General features: G+C 38.3%; 1 protein-coding gene across 2 annotated transcripts; it reads left to right on the plus strand.

Moving 5' to 3' along the window:
* Nucleotides 1-1,940: 1,940 nt before the first annotated feature.
* Nucleotides 1,941-20,757, plus strand: LOC133308862 (probable amino-acid acetyltransferase NAGS1, chloroplastic). 2 transcript variants are annotated; one of them, XM_061509591.1, is made up of 10 exons: nucleotides 1,941-2,078; nucleotides 2,278-2,365; nucleotides 2,547-2,755; nucleotides 2,929-3,080; nucleotides 4,057-4,480; nucleotides 4,742-4,839; nucleotides 7,387-7,498; nucleotides 7,616-7,775; nucleotides 19,984-20,056; nucleotides 20,239-20,757. In XM_061509591.1, exons 1-10 carry the CDS (start codon nucleotides 1,953-1,955, stop codon nucleotides 20,393-20,395), a joined length of 1,599 nt encoding a protein of 532 aa, XP_061365575.1. In that variant the 5' UTR covers nucleotides 1,941-1,952; the 3' UTR covers nucleotides 20,396-20,757. The 2 variants fall into 2 exon arrangements, with proteins under 2 accessions (XP_061365575.1, XP_061365576.1); XM_061509592.1 differs by lacking the exons at nucleotides 1,941-2,078; nucleotides 2,278-2,365 and having other exon boundaries at nucleotides 2,560-2,735.
* Nucleotides 20,758-21,015: the final 258 nt, after the last annotated feature.

Consider the following 21,015-nt stretch of genomic DNA (forward strand, 5'->3'; position numbering starts at 1 on the left):
TCACACACACACACACAAATCTTTTCATTAGGCATGAGGGTTCAGTAGCTGAAATTGGTTGGTTTTGTATATTTGATTCAACATGTCGAGTTCAGAATCAAAGTCTTATTAAAGTTAAAGCTAGAATATTGGCATCGATTCTACTTGCATGCCGAAGGAACTTTTTGCTACTTGTATAGTGCTAACAAGAAACGTCTTTTGAGTGAGGGATATATTTGAGTGAGGGATATATTTGGAGCCTATTTGGATTCTCTTACTTTTAAGTTAGAAGCTACTTATAAGCTAAAGTTAAAAAAAAAAGAACTTAAAAAAAGAAGCTAAAAGCTGTTTGAAAATTACATAAAAATTTTAGCTTAAACATTACTTAAAAACACATATTTCAAGAAAATTATCTCTCTCTATCTTTATCACTCTTCATTTTTTAAAAAAGCACACAATTAAAAAAAAAAAACAGATAAGAGCTTAAAAAAAAGTTCTCCCATGAGCTTTTAGTTTTTAGCTTTTTTCTTTATTATAAAAAAAAGAGCTTTTCATTATAAGAGTTTTTGTCAAAACCTGTTTGACCTAGCTTATGCTTATAAGTAGCTTCTAGCTTAAAAAAGAGAGGATCCAAACAGGCACTTGGTGCCAGTATCATCTCTTTTTTAGCTTCTCTTCTGTTTAGAAGCAAATAAAAGAAAAATGGGGCTTTGTGACCATGTACAACAAAATGAATAAGTATTCATCGATTTAATTCTTTCCAGGTTTATCAATCTAATAATATTAAAAGAGGTATATTTTGTCCGGGCACGGCGTGTAAGTCGCTTCTATTTCATGTGTGATTTTTATAAAAATTAGTGCCTGCCTGTTATGTGTTGTGTTCAATGAGACGCACATCACTCCTCTCATGCTAGTTCAAGTAGCACACTTCATTTATACACATGCAAGATATGCAATGACATGCGTATGTTGGCTTTTTTGTGCAAGTTGCGCATGTGATGTTGCATATTTTTTTCGCATTACATAGGGAAATTGTTTTTCAAAAGAATTAAACCGGTGAATAGTGACACACTTTGTCTTAGATGGGTCAGAAGGTCGAAAAGGGGATATAATAAAAAAACTTTTTATAAACAATTATTTGTTCTACATTATTTCATTTAATTTTTTTAATTGATATGATTTTTACTAAATATCATATTTTGTATAAGATTACATTAATACAAAATTAATAAATTATATAAGATTTGTAATTTTTAATGAAATATTATTTAAAAAATAAATAAACCAGCTTAAAAATAAAATAATATTTTTTTAAAACCTAAATTGTAATTTACCTGATTAAATAAACTTTTATAAAAATTCAAACATAATTTGTTTATTAAATAAGGGGAAAATGTTTATCCTTTTAAATGACACAACTTATATCCTTTCACTCTCACAAAGAGGTGGGACCCACACCTTTATATTTTTTTGTTCACTCTCTCCTCCTTTATCTGTCTCTTTATTTCACTTAAAATGATACAACTTTACATCCTTTAAAATAATACACACTCTTTCCATTAAATAAATAAACCTACTTAATATTCAGTATCGCTTTTGTTAATGGGTCAGGCTGATATGGAAAAACCCCACCAACGTGATCCAACCCAAGAAACAATAGATCGGGTAGAAAAATTATAAATATTTTTTAAAAACAATTTAATCCAATCAACCCAATAAAATAATAATAAATACAAAAAGGAGCAAAATAGTATACAGAGGAAACTGTTGCAATAATCCTATGGCAACTTTCTCATCGAGCTCTGGCATATCCCTTCGAAATTTTCCTAAGTCTTCTTCTCACAAACAACAAGTAAAGCTAACATGTTGGCCCTCAGAGTCGAATAATCCATTAGCATTAAGGGGAATATCAATCTCAGCCTCAATCACAACCTCAACGTTTAAATGCTGCAAAGTGTTCAGCGAAGAGTTGAATGGGAGCGTGGTGGAAGACGAGAGCCACAGCTACATGGATGACAAGCAATTCGTGCGTTGGTTTCGTGAGACATGGCCTTACTTGTGGGCCCATCGTGGTGCCACCTTCGTTCTCATCATTTCCGGTGAAATTGTCGCTAGTCCTTTCTTGGATCCCATTCTCAAGGCACCTCCACAAATTTTCACTTTCTTTTTTAACCAATCATTCAGAAAATTAAACATAAAATTTGTCAAACATGTTTTTTTTTTTTTCGAAATAAAAATTGTTTTTTTCTTTTTTTTTTCTTCACTGCTCCGTAATAAGCTATGTAATGTGCGTTGCAGGATATAGCTTTCCTTCATCACCTGGGAATCCGGTTTGTTCTTGTTCCGGGGACCCATGTGCAAATTGACAATCTTTTGCGTGAGAGAGGTAAGTCACACTCAACATTCATGAAGAAATCATGGTTTGAATTGGTGCTAGTGGCGTAGTTTTCTTCCCTTAGTGAAAAGGAATGATTTTTCTTTTGTGACCTTATGCTATTGCCAACCCCATAAGAGAAAAATGAAGTATTAGCTAAGTGCATGACCGTTTTGTGACCTTGTTATTGTAGGGAGCCAGCCTAAGTATGTTGGTCCATATAGGATAACGGATGATGAATCTCTAGCAGCTGCAATGGAAGCAGCTGGGAGAATAAGATTGATGATTGAAGCAAAGCTTTCTCCTGGACCCTCCATTTGCAATATTCGTCGACATGGTGACAATAGTCGTTGGCATGATGTTGGTGTCAGTGTTGCCAGTGGTAACTTTCTTGCAGCCAAGGTTTGAATTTTGTTATTCAAACAGTGTGGAGAACTTGGTTTCTTTCAATTCCCTTTTTCTGTTGTTGCTGTAACAATTACATTCTTATATTCTCCCTCTGTCTTTCTGTTTTCTGTTTCTATCACTGTGTTAGAGTAAGTTTTTCAATTTTTGTTTGTTTGTTTGTTTGGCAGAGAAGAGGTGTTGTCAAAGGAATTGATTATGGGTCAACTGGGGAAGTTAAGAAAGTAGATGTTTCTCGCATGCGTGAGAGGCTTGATGGCGGTTGTATAGTTATTTTAAGCAACTTGGGCTATTCTAGCTCTGGAGAAGTATTAAATTGCAAGTATGCTTTAGAGTTTCTGATGACTACTTCTTACAACTTGAAGTTAATTGATTGCTTCCTAATGTATATTCTGTTATAACATTTTTGTAATTTCTGATTTTTCATATCTGGTATGTTTCAGTTTCATGCTCTATTATTTGTGTTTCTTATAGAAAGGCTCAATCTTTTATACCACACATACCTTCAATTAGGGGGTCAGCCATGGCCCACTTGTAAGGTTACCGGGTTAGACTTTATAGTCGCAGGTCAGCCTCTCCTCTCCCAAGAGTAAGGCCGAGTACATTTGACTGTCCCCAAACCCCACAATGGTAGAAGCCTTGTACACTGGGCCACACTTACTATATGGCTTCAATTAGATTTCCTATATCAATATCATGGAGAATATTAATATATATTTTTCAGGGCTAGTTTTTAAGGATTGGAGTCGGGAATAAATCGGTGACAAGAGCTTCATGGAGAATATGTTAGGATAAAAGAATAAAAAGAAGTTGGTTTCTTAGCAAAACAATAAAAAGAGATTATTATAAGGTTTAATGCAGTTCTATAGTACGTAGAATAAGCTGATTGCTAGAACTTGGCTTCTTGGGAAATGCAAAAGAGAAAATACTGAGAAATTAATTTACGAGTTTTTTAGTAATGGTAGAAGTCTTGGAGCAGTAGTAAGGTTGCTCCTATGTGACAAAAAGATCACGGATTCGAGTCTTGGAAACAATTACTTTGCAAAAATGCAAGGGTAAGGCTATGTACAACTGACCCTCACCCTTACCCTCGCAGAGTCAGGGAGCTTTGTGCATCGGTTTTTGCCTTTTTTTTTACCCTTTACTTACCAATGTGATTCCAATTTACACCTGTGCCAATGTGTTCAATTTCTTTAACTCTTGGATGTTGCCAACTAGTACTTGGATGTGATCCAACAGAGAAGAAAAAAATGCTTAAATACTGTATGTTGATGAATATTTGCCTTTTTCCCCTACAGTACCTATGAAGTTGCAACAGCTTGTGCCTTGGCTATAGGAGCAGACAAGCTTATATGCATTATAGATGGTCCGATACTTGACGAAAGTGGACGCCTTATTCGTTTCTTGCCTCTTCAAGAAGCAGACATGCTAATTCGTAAACGGGTTGAGGAAAGTGAAACAGCTGCTAACTATGTGAAAGCTGTTGATGAAGAAGGTTTCAATTCTCTTGGGTATAAAATTTTTAATGGGGCAGTCCATTCTCCACAGAATGGAAAACCATTTTCAGAATGGCATAATGCAACCTTTCATAATGGCATTGGTTTTGACAATGGAAATGGGCTATGGTCTGGTGAGCAAGGTTTTGCCATAGGAGGTCAGGAATGGCTAAGTCGAATGAATGGTTACCTGTCAGAACTGGCGGCTGCAGCCTTCGTTTGCAGAGTGAGTTCATGGTTCAACTTTTCCTTCTAGTCATTGATTATTTTGGTCTATATTGCCTTAGGATTTTGAGCCCACTGAAAGTCCAATTTTTTTTGAAATTACCTTTTTCTGCAAATCAGTCATCCAGACTCCAGTCACTGCATACTTAACCTGAAATTTCATTGAGAATTTGCTGGTTGAACTATGATGGCATTGTTCAAGATTCCAGTTCATACATGTTTCTCAAATATGTTACTAAAGATACCTTCTACCTTCTGCCAGGGTGGTGTTCAAAGAGTTCACTTGTTGGATGGCACTATTAGTGGAGTTCTATTGTTGGAATTGTTTAAGAGAGATGGGATGGGAACAATGGTGGCTAGGTAGGCAAACTTTTCTGTCTATCTCTGGGAATTTTTTTTAATCATGAATTATTTTGTCCAAGGGTTGGTACTTGGTAACTAACTGGTAAGAGTAATATACTAATACACGATAAGTTGTATCCTTTATTTGTCTGTCCGACTGTTTTGTTTCTTAATTGTATTTCAGTTATTAATGTTAATATATCATAATTTAGTTGGCATCATTGTGGATTTCTTGCTGGTGTCATCATATAGGTAATATCAATTAGATTCAAACTTGTTTGTAGTTGCTGATGATGAGCTGGTGATTACATGGCAGTTTGTTTATATTGAAGGGTGTAAGTATATGGGTTGGTCTCAACTTCATTTTTGAGCATTCCCCTTTTTTACCCTTTTATGAATTTATAGATTACAAAATGATAGCGGGTTAGTTTAAATAACTGGCTATCTGAGTGTTAAAGAGCACACATGCTAAATCAATTTCTGGAGAAGGGGGGGGGGGGGGGATTCCAGAGAAAAGACATGGATAAGGAAGAGAGAGGAGAGAATGAGAGATTGATTGGGAGAGAGAAGAGATTGAGAGAATAATTGGAAGGAAGTTGTAATTGCTTAATCAATTTCCATGTGATCATTGGGCTTTCTTATAGCAGAGTACACCTTGTTCAAGCATATCAAGATAAACTAGCTAATTTGGACTCTAACTAGCAGATGAATAATTTGAGATATACTAATTGAGATAGCTAGAAATGTAACTACAGATAATAAGCTAAAAAAATTGAGATAACAGTCTGAATTATATTATTTTGGTTTTGGCCTTGTTGAATCACAATATGTATCGTGTATTGTTCGTCTGTTTTCTGTATCGTGTATCATATCGAATCGCAAGATTCAGAAACATAATAAAAATATTTAAAAATATATCATACCATATAAATTGTATTTTAAGCCTCCAATTTCTCCCCCTTTGTCTGTATTGTAGCTCTTTGAAAACTACTTTAAAGAGAGACTGTTTTCTTGTGCGCAAGTCTCTAATATTTTTCAGATTTGTAACATTTTTTTAGAGACAGGAGAGATTTCCATTAATTTGATAATTAGAATATTTGTTTGATTGTTTTCTTAATTAATAATGACTTTCCAGATTCATTCTTGAATTTGGATCACAAAGTATATCTTTGCTTCCTTTCCATAATTAATAGTGACTTTTCAGATTATTATTTTTTAATTAAAAATATTGGTTTGATTTTTGAATCGTAGATTGTGATACGATACATGATTCGATACTGAATCGTATGATACAACAATTCATTATTCGATACAAGACCAATTCTGATACAAGCAACAGATACGTATCTGATACGAACCTTGGGAGAACCTCACCTCAAAAGCTTGGTCAAAAGCTAGGAGAGCCCAAAGTTCATATAAACCCCACATTAGTCACCTATATAACCAATGTGTGACTCCAAGTCCCATACATTGCAATAGGATCGTAACATTAGATACGATCCGGCCCAAGACGATATATGTACAAGAAGGATTAAAATAAAAGAATGTGGGCCCGACTTTTGCTGACTCAGCAAATCAGTTACAACAGAATGGTTGTGGAGGAAGTGGTTAAGTAGTGTGAGGAATGCTGGGAGGGGTATCTAGAATCTGGAATTGGGATTGGAACCTTGGGAGAGAGTAAAGCCTCTACAATCGCTCCACACTATCTGTTTTCAGTCATTTTCTTTCAGTTTCTATTTCCAATTATTTGTAATTTGCTTTCTTGTATCGTTGAGAAGCTGTTCTTGTTTCATATTTGTAATTCAGAAATTCCAAATGTATTAATATACCAGTATCAATATTCAGTTCACAAGTTCTTTTATGTGTTAATATTTTTGGTTTGGATTGTGTCTTTATCAATTGGTATCAGAGCATTCCACTATGTCTGTCGGCTGCAATCAAGCAGCGCTGGTGGTGACGCTGGCATTGCAGTGTTCACCCAGAGCTAGTAAAAGACTAGCGTAAAGCCAGTCCGTGTGGGCGTCGGGGCTGCGGAGCATGGTGGAATGTTACGATCTTATTGCAAGGTATGAGACTTGGAGTCCCACATTGGTTATATGGGTAACTGTTGTGGGGTTTATATGGACTTTGGGTTCTCCTACCTCTTAAGTTAGCTTTTGGGGTGAGGTTCTCTCAAGGTTCGTATAAGTATTACTCACCTTTTGTATTGTATCGTGTATCGTGCGATACTAACAACTATGGTTTGGGCTTTTTTGCGCCGGAAATAAACTTTCAACCCTTCTGATGTAACAACACACTTATTGATCTCTACCTTGCCACCAAAATATGTCATAACCTTGAAGAAGTTTTCTGCTTTCTTTTCTTTTCAAAACCCATAAATAAATTAGCACAAAAATGATGTTTATGGGTTTTCAAATGCTGCTAGCAATAAACCATATGTGGCAGAATGTTGATGGTGTTACACATGATTAAGCTCTTTTTTTTTCTGACCTCTTTTCGTTTTAGCAATTTTTATCTTGGAAAGCCTTTATTTTCATTTGCTTGCTTTTCAATTAATTTTTGCAGTGACCTTTATGAAGGCACCCGAATGGCTCAAGTAACAGATATTACTGGAATAAAACAAATTATCCAGCCTTTGGAGGAGTCTGGCATATTGGTTAAGCGGACTGATGAAGAGGTTTGCTTAACTTCTTTTGATATCTTCTTCATAGCTATTATAGAGGTAATAGCTCTTATAGCCATTACGGGTAATTTGCTCAAAAAGTCTCTTATGTTTGACCATTTGTGTTTATAGCTTCTTCAATCGTTGGGTTCCTTCATTGTTGTGGAAAGAGAAGGACAAATAATTGCTTGTGCTGCACTTTTTCCTTTCTTTGAGGAGAACTGTGCAGAGGTTGCTGCAATTGCAGTATCTCCTGATTGCCGAGGCCAAGGACAGGGAGACAAGTTGCTTGGTATGTGATACAGATCTCTTCCCATTTAACAACAATTATAAACAAACAAAAATGATTTGTCTGAATAACATCAGTTTTCTTGTTATAAATTGCTCAAAAGGAAATTACAATAGCAACACTCACTCAACTATGGAGTCAAGCTGCACTAATTTGATGGAATTAAACTGAAAGATAATGGCAGAAAACTAAAGATAATGTGCAACAATTATAGAGGTTACACTCTCTCCCAATCCCAATAAGGGCCAATACAAGATTCTCTCCTTTTTCTCCCCCATTGCTTCTCCACGCCTCTGTTTATAACTGCCTCCCATGTATCTCCCCGCTCCCCATTCTGTTACGGGGTATTTGTGGCATTCTCTACTTGACGTGGGAGTTCTGTTGCAATGCTTACTTGATTCCTTTGTTGGGCCATCAGTCTAGGATCTACTTGAGTCCTTTGGGCTTGGGCTTGACTCCACACCTTCCTTTCTTTATCCCTTTTATATTGCTTAATCTGAATTGTATCAATACTTCCCCCCATTTGAAGAACCTTGTCCTCAAGGTTGAACTGTGGAAATTGAAGATTGATGACTTCAAATTCCTCCCAAGAGCTTTCGAATTCAGGTAAGTGTCTCCATCGAATCAGCACTTGAAGAATACCCTGCACCGAACGCCTCACATCCAGCAATGCTTCAGGTTCCATGATGAGTTCCCAATCTGCATTTAAAATGACGGGAAGTGGTTGTACTGTGGAACCGGTCTTTAGAGCTTTTTTAAGGAGGCTTACATGAAACACAGGATGGACTTTACAATCATTGGGTAACATAAGTCTGTAAGCAGTCTCCCCAATCCGTTCCAGCACTTGATAAAGGCCATAAAAACGCGGACTAAGTTTCTCATTGATCTTCCTAGCAATTGTTTTGAGGCGATATGGCTGTAGTTTAAGATAAACCCAATCACCTACCAAAAAAACCAGGTTCCTCCGATGCTGATCTGCATAGTGTTTCATCCTATCTTGGGCCTTGAGAAGATGATGTTGCAAATCATGCAGAATCATGTCTCTCTCTTGGAGGGACTGGGAAACCGCATCTACAGCAGGGATGAAAGTACCACATTTGAAGAGAGTAGGGGGATCCCTGCCATACAAGCCATTGAAAGGAGTCATACTCATCGCATCTTTAAAAGTGGTGTTATACCAAAATTCAGCCCAATGTATCCATGAAGGCCAAAGTTTGGGCTTAGTGCAACAGAAACAACGGAGATAGGCTTCTAAACACCGGTTTACTACCTCCGTTTGACCATTAGTTTGCGGATGGTAAGCGGTACTGTAATGTAACTTGGTACCCGCACTTTTGAACATTTCAGCCCAAAAATTACTGAGAAACACCCGGTCTCTATCAGATGTAATAGTAGTAGGGAACCCATGGAGATGAACTATCTCTCTTATGAACAACTCAGCAACATCCTTGGCTGTATAAGGGTGCTTTAGCGGAAGGAAGTGAGCATATTTTGTTAACCGATCCACTACAACCAAGATTGTGTCCACCCCCATTGCTTTAGGCAAGCCACCAATAAAATCAAGTGAGATATCCTCCCACACTTTGGTAGGAATTGGTAAGGGCTGAAGCAAGCCAGCTGGAGTTAAATTCTGGACCTTACACTGCTGACAAATGTCACACTCAGCCACATAATGCTTAATATCTCTTCTCATCCCTTCCCAATAAACCACCCCCTCCAACCTCTTATAAGTACGGAAAAATCCAGAATGTCCTCCCACTCCGGTATCATGGTATTCTTGCAGAAGTGGAGTAATAAATGTTGAACCCTTGGGTAACACTAATCTGTCATTGTAAAACAACTTCCCTTCCCTCACTATAAATCCATCATAAGCCTCCGGAGCCACCAGGAGATCTTGTAAAATGCCTTTGAGCTTAGGATCCTGCTGAATTTCAGCTTCTAATTCATCAAATTCTGCCCATTGGATTCTGGAAATCACCCCAAAAAACATTTGCCTAGACAAAGCATCTGCAACCAAATTATTCTTCCCTGGCTGGTATTGAATCTCAAAATCAAAGCCCATCAATTTAGAGATCCATTTTTGTTGTCAAAACCAGCTGCTTCGTGAGGAATTTCAGGCTGCGTTGATCCGTCTTAATGACAAAATGCCTCCCCATCAAATAATGCCTCCACTTTTGGACAGCAAAGACTATTGCCATCAATTCTTTTTCATAAATCGATTTAGCTTGGGCCCGACTAGAGAACCCTTGACTCAGGTACGCAATAGGCCTGCCATCTTGCATCAAAACTACCCCAATACCTTTCCCAGAAGCATCAGTGGTAACTGTAAACATTTTGTTGAAATTCGGTAAAGCCAAAACCGGCAGTGAACTCATCATTGTTTTTAAAAGCTGAAAGGAATTTTCTGCCTCCTCATCCCATGTGAAACTATCCTTCTTCAAACCCTCCGTAAGAGGCTTAGCAATTTTCCCATAGTCCTTAACAAATCTTTGGTAGTATCCGGTGAGTCCTAAGAACCCTCTCAACCCCTTAATATTTTTTGGGCTGGGCCATGACATCATGGCAGTGATTTTTTCCGGATCTGCCATAACCCTTTCTGCTGAAACACAGTGTCCCAAATACTCTATATGCCTCCTGCCAAAACTGCACTTTTTTTTGTTTGCCACCAAAATATTTTGTTTCCACACTGTTAGAATAGCCCTTAAATGGACAATGTGCTCTCTCTGTTTGTGGCTGTAAACTAATTGTAGAATATGTAGAATATTCTAGATAGTATTTATTGATGTAGTTGGTAGTTGTATATTTATTGATGTAGTTGGAGGTTGCATATTTATTAAAGTAGTTGAGGTAGTTGGATGTACTCAATATAAAAAGGACCCATTGGGTCTCTCAATGAATCAAGAAAGTATTATTCAGATAAAACACTTCTTCCACTTCTTCTTTTCATTCATGGTATCAGAGCTGGTTATATTCCAGTCTCTTCCCCGTTCTGATTTATTTTTAAGTCATTTTTCTATTCCTTTTTTTTTTCGTTTTAGCCACTACCCAAGCCAGAATCCTTACCTAGACACCTCCAACCACGAAACCAAGGCCACTATTAGGTTCAGAACAAAATTCCGAGCCAGCCCACAGAAGACCCGTGGCAGTACTGTTCATCACTGTAGCAATTACTGTTTCACTGTGGCCAACCCTCTTCTTGTTTTGAGGGTCAAAATCGTATTTGGAGGAACTTTTTTCTGGGTACCTGTTAGAAAGCCATGGATGCTGGAAATTCTGAAATTTCGTCTGGAACCTCGCCCCTTCCCAACTCTTCGTCTTCTGGAGACAACCCAGCAATGCAGATCACCAGTCACCGTTTAAACGGTAGGAACTATGTGCAATGGTGTCAATCTGTTAAGTTGTTTATCCAGGCTAAAAGGAAGATGGGGTATCTCGACGGAAAAAAGGTAAAACTAGCAGAACGTGAACCTGGTTATGATGCTTGGGTGACTGAAAATGCTTTAGTCATGACATGGCTGACTAATTCTATGGAACCAGATATCAGTCAAACTTATTTATTTCTTGATACAGCTCACGAGATTTGGGAAGCTGTTAAAGAATATTACTCTGACCTGGGCAATGCATCTCAGGCTTTTGATCTCAACACCAAGGTGAAAGAATTACGCCAAGAAGGGATGATTGTTACTGAATACTTCCTTGCTCTAAAAATACTATGGCAAGAGTTAGATCTTTATGATAAAGTAGACCTTCAAGGTTTAGAAGCTAATGCAAGGTTCAAAAATTATATAGAGAAAAGGCGTCTCTATGATTTTCTTGTTGGCCTTAATTCTGATCTGGATGATGTTCGTGGAAGAATTTTGGGACAAAACCCATTACCTTCCCTTGCTACTGCTTTTTCTGAAGTACGAAGGGAGGAGCTTCGCCGAAAGGTAATGTTGGGTGATAAGGACTCCAAGTCCTGTGATGGGTCTGCCCTTATAGCAAAGAATACTGTTCGTCTTTCTGGGGACTCAAAACGTTCTGACCGTTGGTGTTCTTATTGCAATAAGGGTGGTCACACCCGTGAAAAATGTTGGGAAATTCATGGAAAACCACCAAACTGGAAACCAAAAGGACAGTACAAGAATCGTGCTAATCAAGTATCTTCCGAAGATAAAGGGGAGGTGTCTCATGTCCCTTCAAACCTTGATGGTGTTTTCCTCTCCAAGGCCCAGTATGAGCAATTTCAGAAACTGATATCTCAACCTGCCGAGGCAACTAGTCATGTGGCTCAAAAAGGTATGGCATTCCATGTTGAACGTAGTAATCGTTGGATCCTTGATTCAGGGGCCTTTGATCACATGACAGGTAATGCAACCTTATTTTTCTCCTATACCCCTTACTATCACCCGTCACGAATAAAAACTGCTGATGGGAATTTTTCCAATATTGCGGGGAAGGAATCCATTAAACTTTCTGAGCATATTATTTTGAATTCAGTCCTTCATGTTCCCTCTCTTACCTGTAACCTCATCTCAATTAGCAAACTTACTGCTGAGTTGCATTGTGTTGCTAAGTTCTCTGCAAATGCTTGTACCTTTCAGGAACAGGACTCGGGGACGATGATTGGCAGTGCTAGAGAGGAAGAAGGGCTCTACTATTTTAAAGAGGATCCTTGTGAAAGGAGGATTTTTTCAAACCACTCTTTATGTTTATCAGATGATTGTAATGATGTTTTGTTATGGCATCGTAGGTTAGGACACCAAAATTTCGTCTATCTTCAGAAGTTATTCTCGAACTTGTTCATCAATAAAAAGCCAAGTTCCCTTCTTTGTGATATTTGTCAGCTTGCAAAGCATTCTCGTGCCACTTATTCCCCTAAAAAATATCATGAATCTTCTCCCTTTACATTGATTCATAGTGATATTTGGGGACCTGCTCGTGAAAAAAATGTCTCGGGTGCTCGTTGGTTTATTACTTTCATTGATGATCATTCTAGGGTATGTTGGGTATACCTCTTGAAAGATAAGTCTGATGCGGCATCCACCTTTAAAAATTTTCATGCTATGATTCAAACTCAATTCCAGACCTCTATCAAAATTCTGCGAACAGACAATGGTACTGAATATTTTAATTCTGTTCTTGGAGATCACCTAAACCAGCAGGAATTATTCATCAAAGTTCTTGTCCTAACACCCCTCAACAAAATGGGGTGGCTGAAAGAAAAAATAGACATCTAATTGAAGTTGCTCGAGCTCTTTTATTCACGATGCATGTCCCTAAATATCTGTGGGGGAAGCCGTCTTGACAGCCTCTTATCTCATTAACCGGATGCCTTCTCGGGTACTAAATTTTCATTCTCCTTTATCTTGTCTTACGAAATTTTTTCCCTCTTTCAGTGCTGTTTCTTCTCTTCCTCCCAGAATATTTGGCTGTGTGGTTTTTGTGCATATTCCTCCACATCACAGGTCCAAACTTGACCCTAAATCTGTTAGATGTGTCTTCATAGGATATTCCCCTAATCAAAAAGGTTATAAGTGTTACTCACCTTCTCTCCGTAAGGTTTTTGTTTCCATGGATGTTATCTTTTATGAGACACAATCCTTTTTTTCCCCGACTTCTCTTCAGGGGGAGTCTATTGGTATTGGTATGGATGAAGATAAGCCTGGAAAACCAAATGATGCTGCTGTCTTACCTTGGCCTTTGGAAACAGGGGGAGTTTTTGAGAAGGAAACAGGGGGAGCAACTATACCTGAATCTAATGATCCTCCTTGTGATCCTCCTGATAAATGGGGAAAATTTTACAGCATGCGCAAAACACATGAAGATACTCTAGACTGCCAGGATCCTGATTCGAGTCCTTGTTCCAGCAACCCACTTGAATGTACTAGTACAGCCAACATTGATATGCCTATTGCTCTTCGGAAAGGTACTAGATCTTGCACTGCTCATCCTATTTCCCATTATATCTCATATGAAAAGTTGTCTCCAGGTTTTCGTGCTTTCAACACTATGTTAGATAGTACCAGGATACCCAAAAATATCCAAGAAGCACTTGATGACCCAAAATGGAGGAATGCTGTATTAGAAGAAATGGATGCACTTACAAAAAATGGAACATGGGAGTTTGTGACATTACCTAAAGGAAAGAAAACTGTTGGTTGCAAGTGGGTGTTCACAATAAAATTCAATGCAGACAATAGCATCAATAGGTATAAGGCCAGATTAGTTGCTAAGGGATTTACTCAGACTCATGGGATAGATTATCAGGAGACATTTGCTCCTGTTGCCAAACTTAACACTATCCGCGTTCTGCTATCTCTTGCCTCCAACCTTGATTGGCCATTGCAACAGTTAGATGTTAAGAATGCCTTCTTGAATGGTGATCTACATGAGGAAGTTTACATGGATCCACCTCCTGGTTTTGAAAAAGGGGATGGTTCTGTGTGCAAGTTGCAGAAGTCTCTCTATGGACTTAAACAATCTCCCAGAGAATGGTTTGGAAAATTTACTCAAGCTGTTAAGGGAAGAGGGTTCACCCAAGCTCAGACTGATCACACCTTATTTTTTAAACACTCCGACAAAGGAAGAATTGCTATTCTGATCGTTTATGTTGATGACATAATTATCACTGGTAATGATAGTGAGGAGATAACCTCTTTAAAAAAAAATGTTTAGCTGACCAGTTTGAACTAAAAGATCTTGGATCTCTCAAATATTTCCTTGGCATGGAAATTGCTCGGAGTAAGGAAGGAATTTCTTTAACTCAGAAAAAATACATTCTAGACCTGTTGCAAGAAACAGGTATGCTTGGGTGCAAGCCGACAGAGACTCCAATTGAAGCTAATATCAAGATGGGTGTTGAGGACGGGGAAGATGTTGATAGGGAGCAGTACCAGAGACTAGTGGGGAAATTAATCTATTTGTCTCACACTCGTCCTGATATTGCTTTTGATGTGAGCATGGTTAGCCAATTCATGCATTCTCCTAAGGAAAAACACCTTAGTGCTGTTTATAGAATTCTCAAATACCTCAAAAATACCCCTGGTCGAGGAATTTTCTTTAAAAAGGGGCACAAAAGGATGATTGAAATCTATACAGATGCAGATTGAGCTGGCTCTGCAATGGACCGAAGATCTACTTCAGGATATTGTACTTATTTCTGGGGAAACCTTGTGACCTGGAGAAGTAAGAAACAAACTATTGTTGCAAGAAGCAGTGCAGAAGCAGAATTTCGGGCTCTAGCCCATGGTATTTGTGAAGGAATTTGGTTAGGAAGGCTTCTGCAGGAGTTGAAGATCTCCTATTCCCTACCTATCAGATTATATTGTGTTAATAAGGCTGCTGTCAGCATTGCTCAAAATCCTGTTCATCATGACAGAACAAAACATGTGGAAGTTGATCGTCACTTTATCAAAGAGAAGTTAGAAGACGGTAGTGTATGCTTGACATATATACCTACCAAGGAACAGACGGCAGATATCCTCACCAAAGGATTACTTAAGCCGACCTTTGAGAATTTGATCAGCAAGTTGGGAATGATCAATATATATCTCCCAACTTGAGGGGGAGTGTAGAATATGTAGAATATTCTAGATAGTATTTATTGATGTAGTTGGTAGTTGTATATTTATTGATGTAGTTGGAGGTTGCATATTTATTAAAGTAGTTGAGGTAGTTGGATGTACTCAATATAAAAAGGACCCATTGGGTCTTTCAATGAATCAAGAAAGTATTATTCAGATAAAACACTTCTTCCACTTCTTCTTTTCATTCACTAATATATCATCAAAAAAAACTAGAGCCAATTTCCTTAGAAACGGCCTTAAAATGTCATTCATTAAGGCTTGGAAGGTAGAGGGAGCATTGGTTAGCTCAAAGGGCATCACTAAATACTCGTAATGCCTTTCATGTGTTCTAAAAGCTGTTTTGGGAATGTCCTCTACCCTCATCCTAATCTAGTGGTAACCAGATTTTAAATCCAGCTTGGAATAAATCTGTGAACCCCCCAATTCATCTAATAATTCATCCACCATGGGCATTGGGAATTTGTCAGGAATTTAATTTTATTCAACGCCCTATAATCAACACAGACACGCCAGCTCCCATCTTTTTTCTTAACTAAAATCTCTGGGCTAGAATAAGGACTAGTACTATGTCTAATCATGCCATTTCCAAATAACTCAGCAACTAATTCTTCTATTTCAGTTTTTTGGTAATGAGGATACCTGTATGGGCGGATGTTTGGTACAGTACTCCCAGCCTGCAAATGAATGGCATGATCAATTGGCCTCTCAGGTGGCAGCCCCTTGGGTTCACCAAAAATTTCTGCAAATTCGGCTAACAACTCCTGCAGCTCCTGCCATTGTTCGGTTTCATCCTCTGCTACAGCTAATGAGGCTTTCACATAAAATCCTTGACCTTGGTCACTAAGTGCTTTACTAATTGACTTATAAGACACCTCAGACCTGACACATGAAGGATCGCCCTTAATCACTGTCTCCTTCCCTTTCTCCCCATACTTCAAGGTTAATTCCTTGAAGTTCGCTTTGACTTCCCCCAATTGGGTCAACCATTCAAGGCCAAGCACTACATCTGCACTTCCAAGTTCGAACAGGTAGAGATCTTGTTGAATCTGAGCACCTTGGATATTAAGTCTCACTCCCTTGCACACACCCGTACACCCAATTTTAGATCCATCTCCAATTTCCACTTTATACACAGGAGTACCACGAACCTCCAACCCCAACTGCTCTGCAATTTTCTTCTTGATAAAATTACTAGATGCCCCACAATCGATCATCACCATCACCTTTTGGTTATGTATCTCTCCCCACACCATCAGAGTTTGGCTTGAAGTGAGCCCTAAAATACTTTGCAAAGAGAGTTGCAGTCCCTTCTCCTGTTCATTAACCTCTGAGGCCGTTGCTGCTACTGCTACTGCATCTTCTTCCTTTGTCTCATCATCAAGTTCGTCTTCGTCGTCCACCAAGAGCATGTGCAGTTGTTTGATTTTGCAGCGATGGGTTGGATGCCAACGTTCCTCGTATTTGAAACACAAACCACGTTCATGTCGGTCACGCCATTCCGATTGGGACAACCTCCGGCCCGGATTCGTGTGATTTTCAGGTGGTTGGCCTCCGGTGGCAGACGTCGAAGCTCGCGCGGTCATCCCTTCCTTAGGGATTTCAGCTACACTTGCTTTTTGGTTGATATGGGTCGTATGAGTTGTGTTGGAAATTTGGGCCTGAATTGTTTGAGGCCCAATTCCTTGTGTCTCCTGAGTTGGACCCTGTTCTCTGGTTGAAGGGCCCCCGGTTTCCCCCCATCGTCCATCCTCTCCCTATGGGACCCAAGCCTTCTTTCCAGGCATCATTTCTTCTCTCAATTTTGACTGCAAATTTCATCATCTCCGTTAGTGATAGCAAGGTGACATCACCAGCTCTGCACGGATGCTGCTACGAACCCCATTCAACCATGCCCCCTTAAGCAAATCTTCGTCTTCGAATCGCAGGGTGCTTATTGTTTTCTCGTATTCCGCTCGAAACTCAGAAACACTTCCATTCTGCTTAGTGTGTATAATGCACGGTACGGGTTGTCCAAAATCTCCGGTTGAAATCGACTAAGTAACTCGCGGCGGAACATCCCCCATTTGGCGTTCTGGTTGCTGATTTCCCACCACTGGAACCAGTGTAGGGCTTCTCCCTCTAGAACCACCAATACTGCCGCTAATTTCTCCGTCTCCTCCACTCCATTAACAATGAAGTATCTCTCCACTTTACCAAGCCAACCGAAAGCATCTTCCCCGTTGAAAATGGGGATTTCCAAACGTCTGTGTGCATGAGGAATCGAACAGGATCTCCTTGCGTTTCTCCCTTCTGGTTGACCAGAAGCGTTGTCCTCTTGATTGTTCTCTCCATCACACGACGGGTTTCGCCTTCTCCCAGCTAACTCATCCAACCTCATAAGGATCTTTGCCATTCCCCTTTCATTAACTACCAATCTCTGGATAACCTCTTGCTGCCTAGCTTCGTTATCATCAAGCCTTATCAACACTTCTTCTTGCCTAGCACTTCCTCTTCATAGGCCCTCCTCTACCAAATCTAATCGGTGTGCCATCAGTCGTGTCCAAACCATCCCACAGAGCTCCTAGATCGGAGCTCTGATACCAATTTGATACAGATCTCTTCCCATTTAACAACAATTATAAACAAACAGAAATGATTTGTCTAAATAACATCAGTTTTCTTGTTATAAATTTCTCAAAAGGAAATTACAATAGCAACACTCACTCAACTATGGAGTCAAGCTGCACTAATTTGATGGAATTAAACTGAAAGATAATGGCAGAAAACTAAAGATAATGTGCAACAATTATAGAGGTTACACTCTCTCCCAATCCCAATAAGGGCCAATACAAGATTCTCTCCTTTTTCTCCCCCATTGCTTCTCCACGCCTCTGTTTATAACTGCCTCCCATGTATCTCCCCGCTCCCCATTCTGTTACGGGGTATTTGTGGCATTCTCTACTTGACGTGGGAGTTCTGTTGCAATGCTTACTTGATTCCTTTGTTGGGCCATCAGTCTAGGATCTACTTGAGTCCTTTGGGCTTGGGCTTGACTCCACACCTTCCTTTCTTTATCCCTTTTATATTGCTTAATCTGAATTGTATCAGTATGCTAATGCTATCTATTGCTTCTATGGATTGACTGTTCTTGTGCTTAATTGATAGTGATTAATAATTTGTGGAGTATAGTGGAATCCCATGGTGATTTTTTCGTTGTTTATGCTGACTAAACTAATTTTGAGTGTTTAAAACTTAAAACAACTTGAAACCATATTTGTTGGGAAAAGCTTTTTATAGAGTAGCATTAGTAGAGGGATTTGAATTATGGCTTCATTTCCCTTTTGCTTCTGCTATGAATTTGTCATTTCCTTTTCGTGTCTGTCAAGTCTTTACCTGCCATTTCAAATTTCCATTCACTAATAGTGGTCCTACAGAAGTTCCCGATCATGGTGTGAATTGTTGGTGATTAATGGACTATTTCAATGTTTTCATGGTCCTTTCTAATACTCAAGAAAGGATCATATTGTTGCATAACACTAGGAGGGACTGATTTGTATATCTACTATTTCAACTACTTTTGTATTCATATTTCAGCACCATGATTTTTAAACTTGGACCGGACCAGCCTGTTGGACCAGGTTATCCGTCTTTCTGGAAAACAGCTACAGACCAGATGAACTGGTACTGAACTGTCCAAACTGTGCACGGTTTAACAGGTTCAACCAGTCCAAGGTTGATATTACTGTGCTGAAACCATAAGATAGGAATGAGGATCTGAACTTCAGACCCTCTGGTAAGCACCTCTCCAACCACCAGGCCAACTGTGGCTTTTACTTAAAATGCACATGTGATATTATATATAGATTTTTAGTTTAAATGTTACAATGAATTGGACTTGGGTTTATACCCATGGAATCAAATTAATAGTTATATATTATAAATATATTGTTATTAATACATTTTCATTTTTATAACAAATTATATATTGCATGGTTAAGTTAAAAATATGTGATATAGCTAAATATTTTTTCTTGATTTTTATACACATCAAATATGAATGTTATATTTTTCTGACATTTTGTTATATATGTATATATATGAAAATCTGGTTTAACCCCAGTTTGACTCTGGTTGAACCTTAAACCTCTCACTTTGCCAGTTAAATGACCAGTCCGGTTTTGAAAACATTGTTCAACATTCAGGACGGTTTGGGGAGTTCATTTGTCAGAGTAGAAAATGTCAAACACATTACATTCATCTTCTTGACCATACCTTAAAAAGGGTATTTAAGAAACTAAAGACATAAAACAACTGATTTTTATTTTATTTTATTTTTTTCCTGTTGGCTTTTAAGAGTAGTGAATCCTACTGGGCTGGTAAGTTTCTTGAAAGTGTTCCTGGCTAGTGCTTTGTGTAGTTTCTACTTGCACCCGAAACTGTTGTCAAATTGTATATCGAACCATGACAAATGATTTAAAGGGAAAATTGTTTACGATTTCATCCATAAACTAGTTTCATGATGTAATGTGTGGTCCATGCAGTGCATGATGAAAACTCATTTTTGAGCAGCTGTTTGATTATAACCTTTGGATACTGTTGCTTCATAATGGTGCTTGTCACATGCTTTTACTATATCTATTTAATTTTATGATCAAATATCACAGATTATATAGAGAAGAAGGCATCATCCGTTGGGTTCAATATGCTTTTCTTGCTTACTACTCGTACAGCAGATTGGTACGTACCTTCACAAATGCATGTGAAGCATATGTCAATATATTTACCTGTAATCAGTGTCATTTTGTTTGCTTTCAGTGGATTGTTACTTACCACATAATCTATCTATTCTTAGATAGTGCGTATGTATTTTAACTTGATGAATGCTTTTCTAAAGACAAGGATTACCAACGTTTTGACAGGTTTGTGAGGCGGGGTTTTTCAGAATGTTCAATTGATTCTATACCTGAGAAGAAAAGGAAAACGATTAATCTGTCCCGAAAATCCAAGTATTATATGAAGAAGCTTCTACCTAATAGGACTGGAATTACTGCTGGTAGGAAATTTACTTCCTGTTAGCGCTTTTCTTTTTCCCTCCTTACCAATGGGGAAGTGTGATTGGATCAAAGGTATTTATTTGGCACTTCTGTAGACTGTTGGTAATAATCTCATAATTATATGGTAGCTGGAAAATCATTTGCTATGACAAGCTCTCTTCCCCATATAGCATTCATTATTTATTGGTAGTATTTTATATCCAGATTTTGAGTTGTATATTTTTTTCCTCTTACCCCTAATCAGTAATGAATATTGATCTGCCAGTGGTTACTAATACAGGGACTAATAGATTTTTATTTTATTTTTGCATTTTCTTAAAATTAAGTGTATTTCATGTGTTTTATATTTTCATGTATCACCATAGAAGAACGTTCAAAATAGTATCCAGGGGTGTCTCATTCGGCTTCATTATCTCCGTTTACTTCGTCCCAGCCTTTCCTATATACTCATGTTGCTGGCACAAATTTGTCTGATTGTCTTAACTCTTAAGAGCTGATCATTTTATTAGCTGAACCATCAAATAGCAATTTCAAGGGTATTTGGGCAATTACACAATAAGAGTTTGGTAAATATTGCTTGATAAAGCCCATTTTGTTAAATTTTGTTTTTGGTTAGAGGAAACGTAAATCGATTATTTATCA

The sequence above is a fragment of the Gastrolobium bilobum genome, unplaced genomic scaffold (genome assembly GCF_033153095.1).
Source record: "Gastrolobium bilobum isolate Gb01-03AN ecotype WA unplaced genomic scaffold, APGP_CSIRO_Gbil_v1 utg5503, whole genome shotgun sequence".
Taxonomy (NCBI): Eukaryota; Viridiplantae; Streptophyta; class Magnoliopsida; order Fabales; family Fabaceae; genus Gastrolobium; species Gastrolobium bilobum.

Coding starts and splice junctions, on each gene's coding strand:
- LOC133308862 (XM_061509591.1), top strand. CDS start 1,953: ATGGGAGCGTGGTGGAAGACGAGAGCCACAGCTACATGGATGACAAGC. Junction 2,079..2,277: donor CTTCGTTCTCATCATTTCCG/GTGAAATTGTCG, acceptor TGTGCGTTGCAG/GATATAGCTTTCCTTCATCA. Junction 2,366..2,546: donor CAATCTTTTGCGTGAGAGAG/GTAAGTCACACT, acceptor TTGTTATTGTAG/GGAGCCAGCCTAAGTATGTT.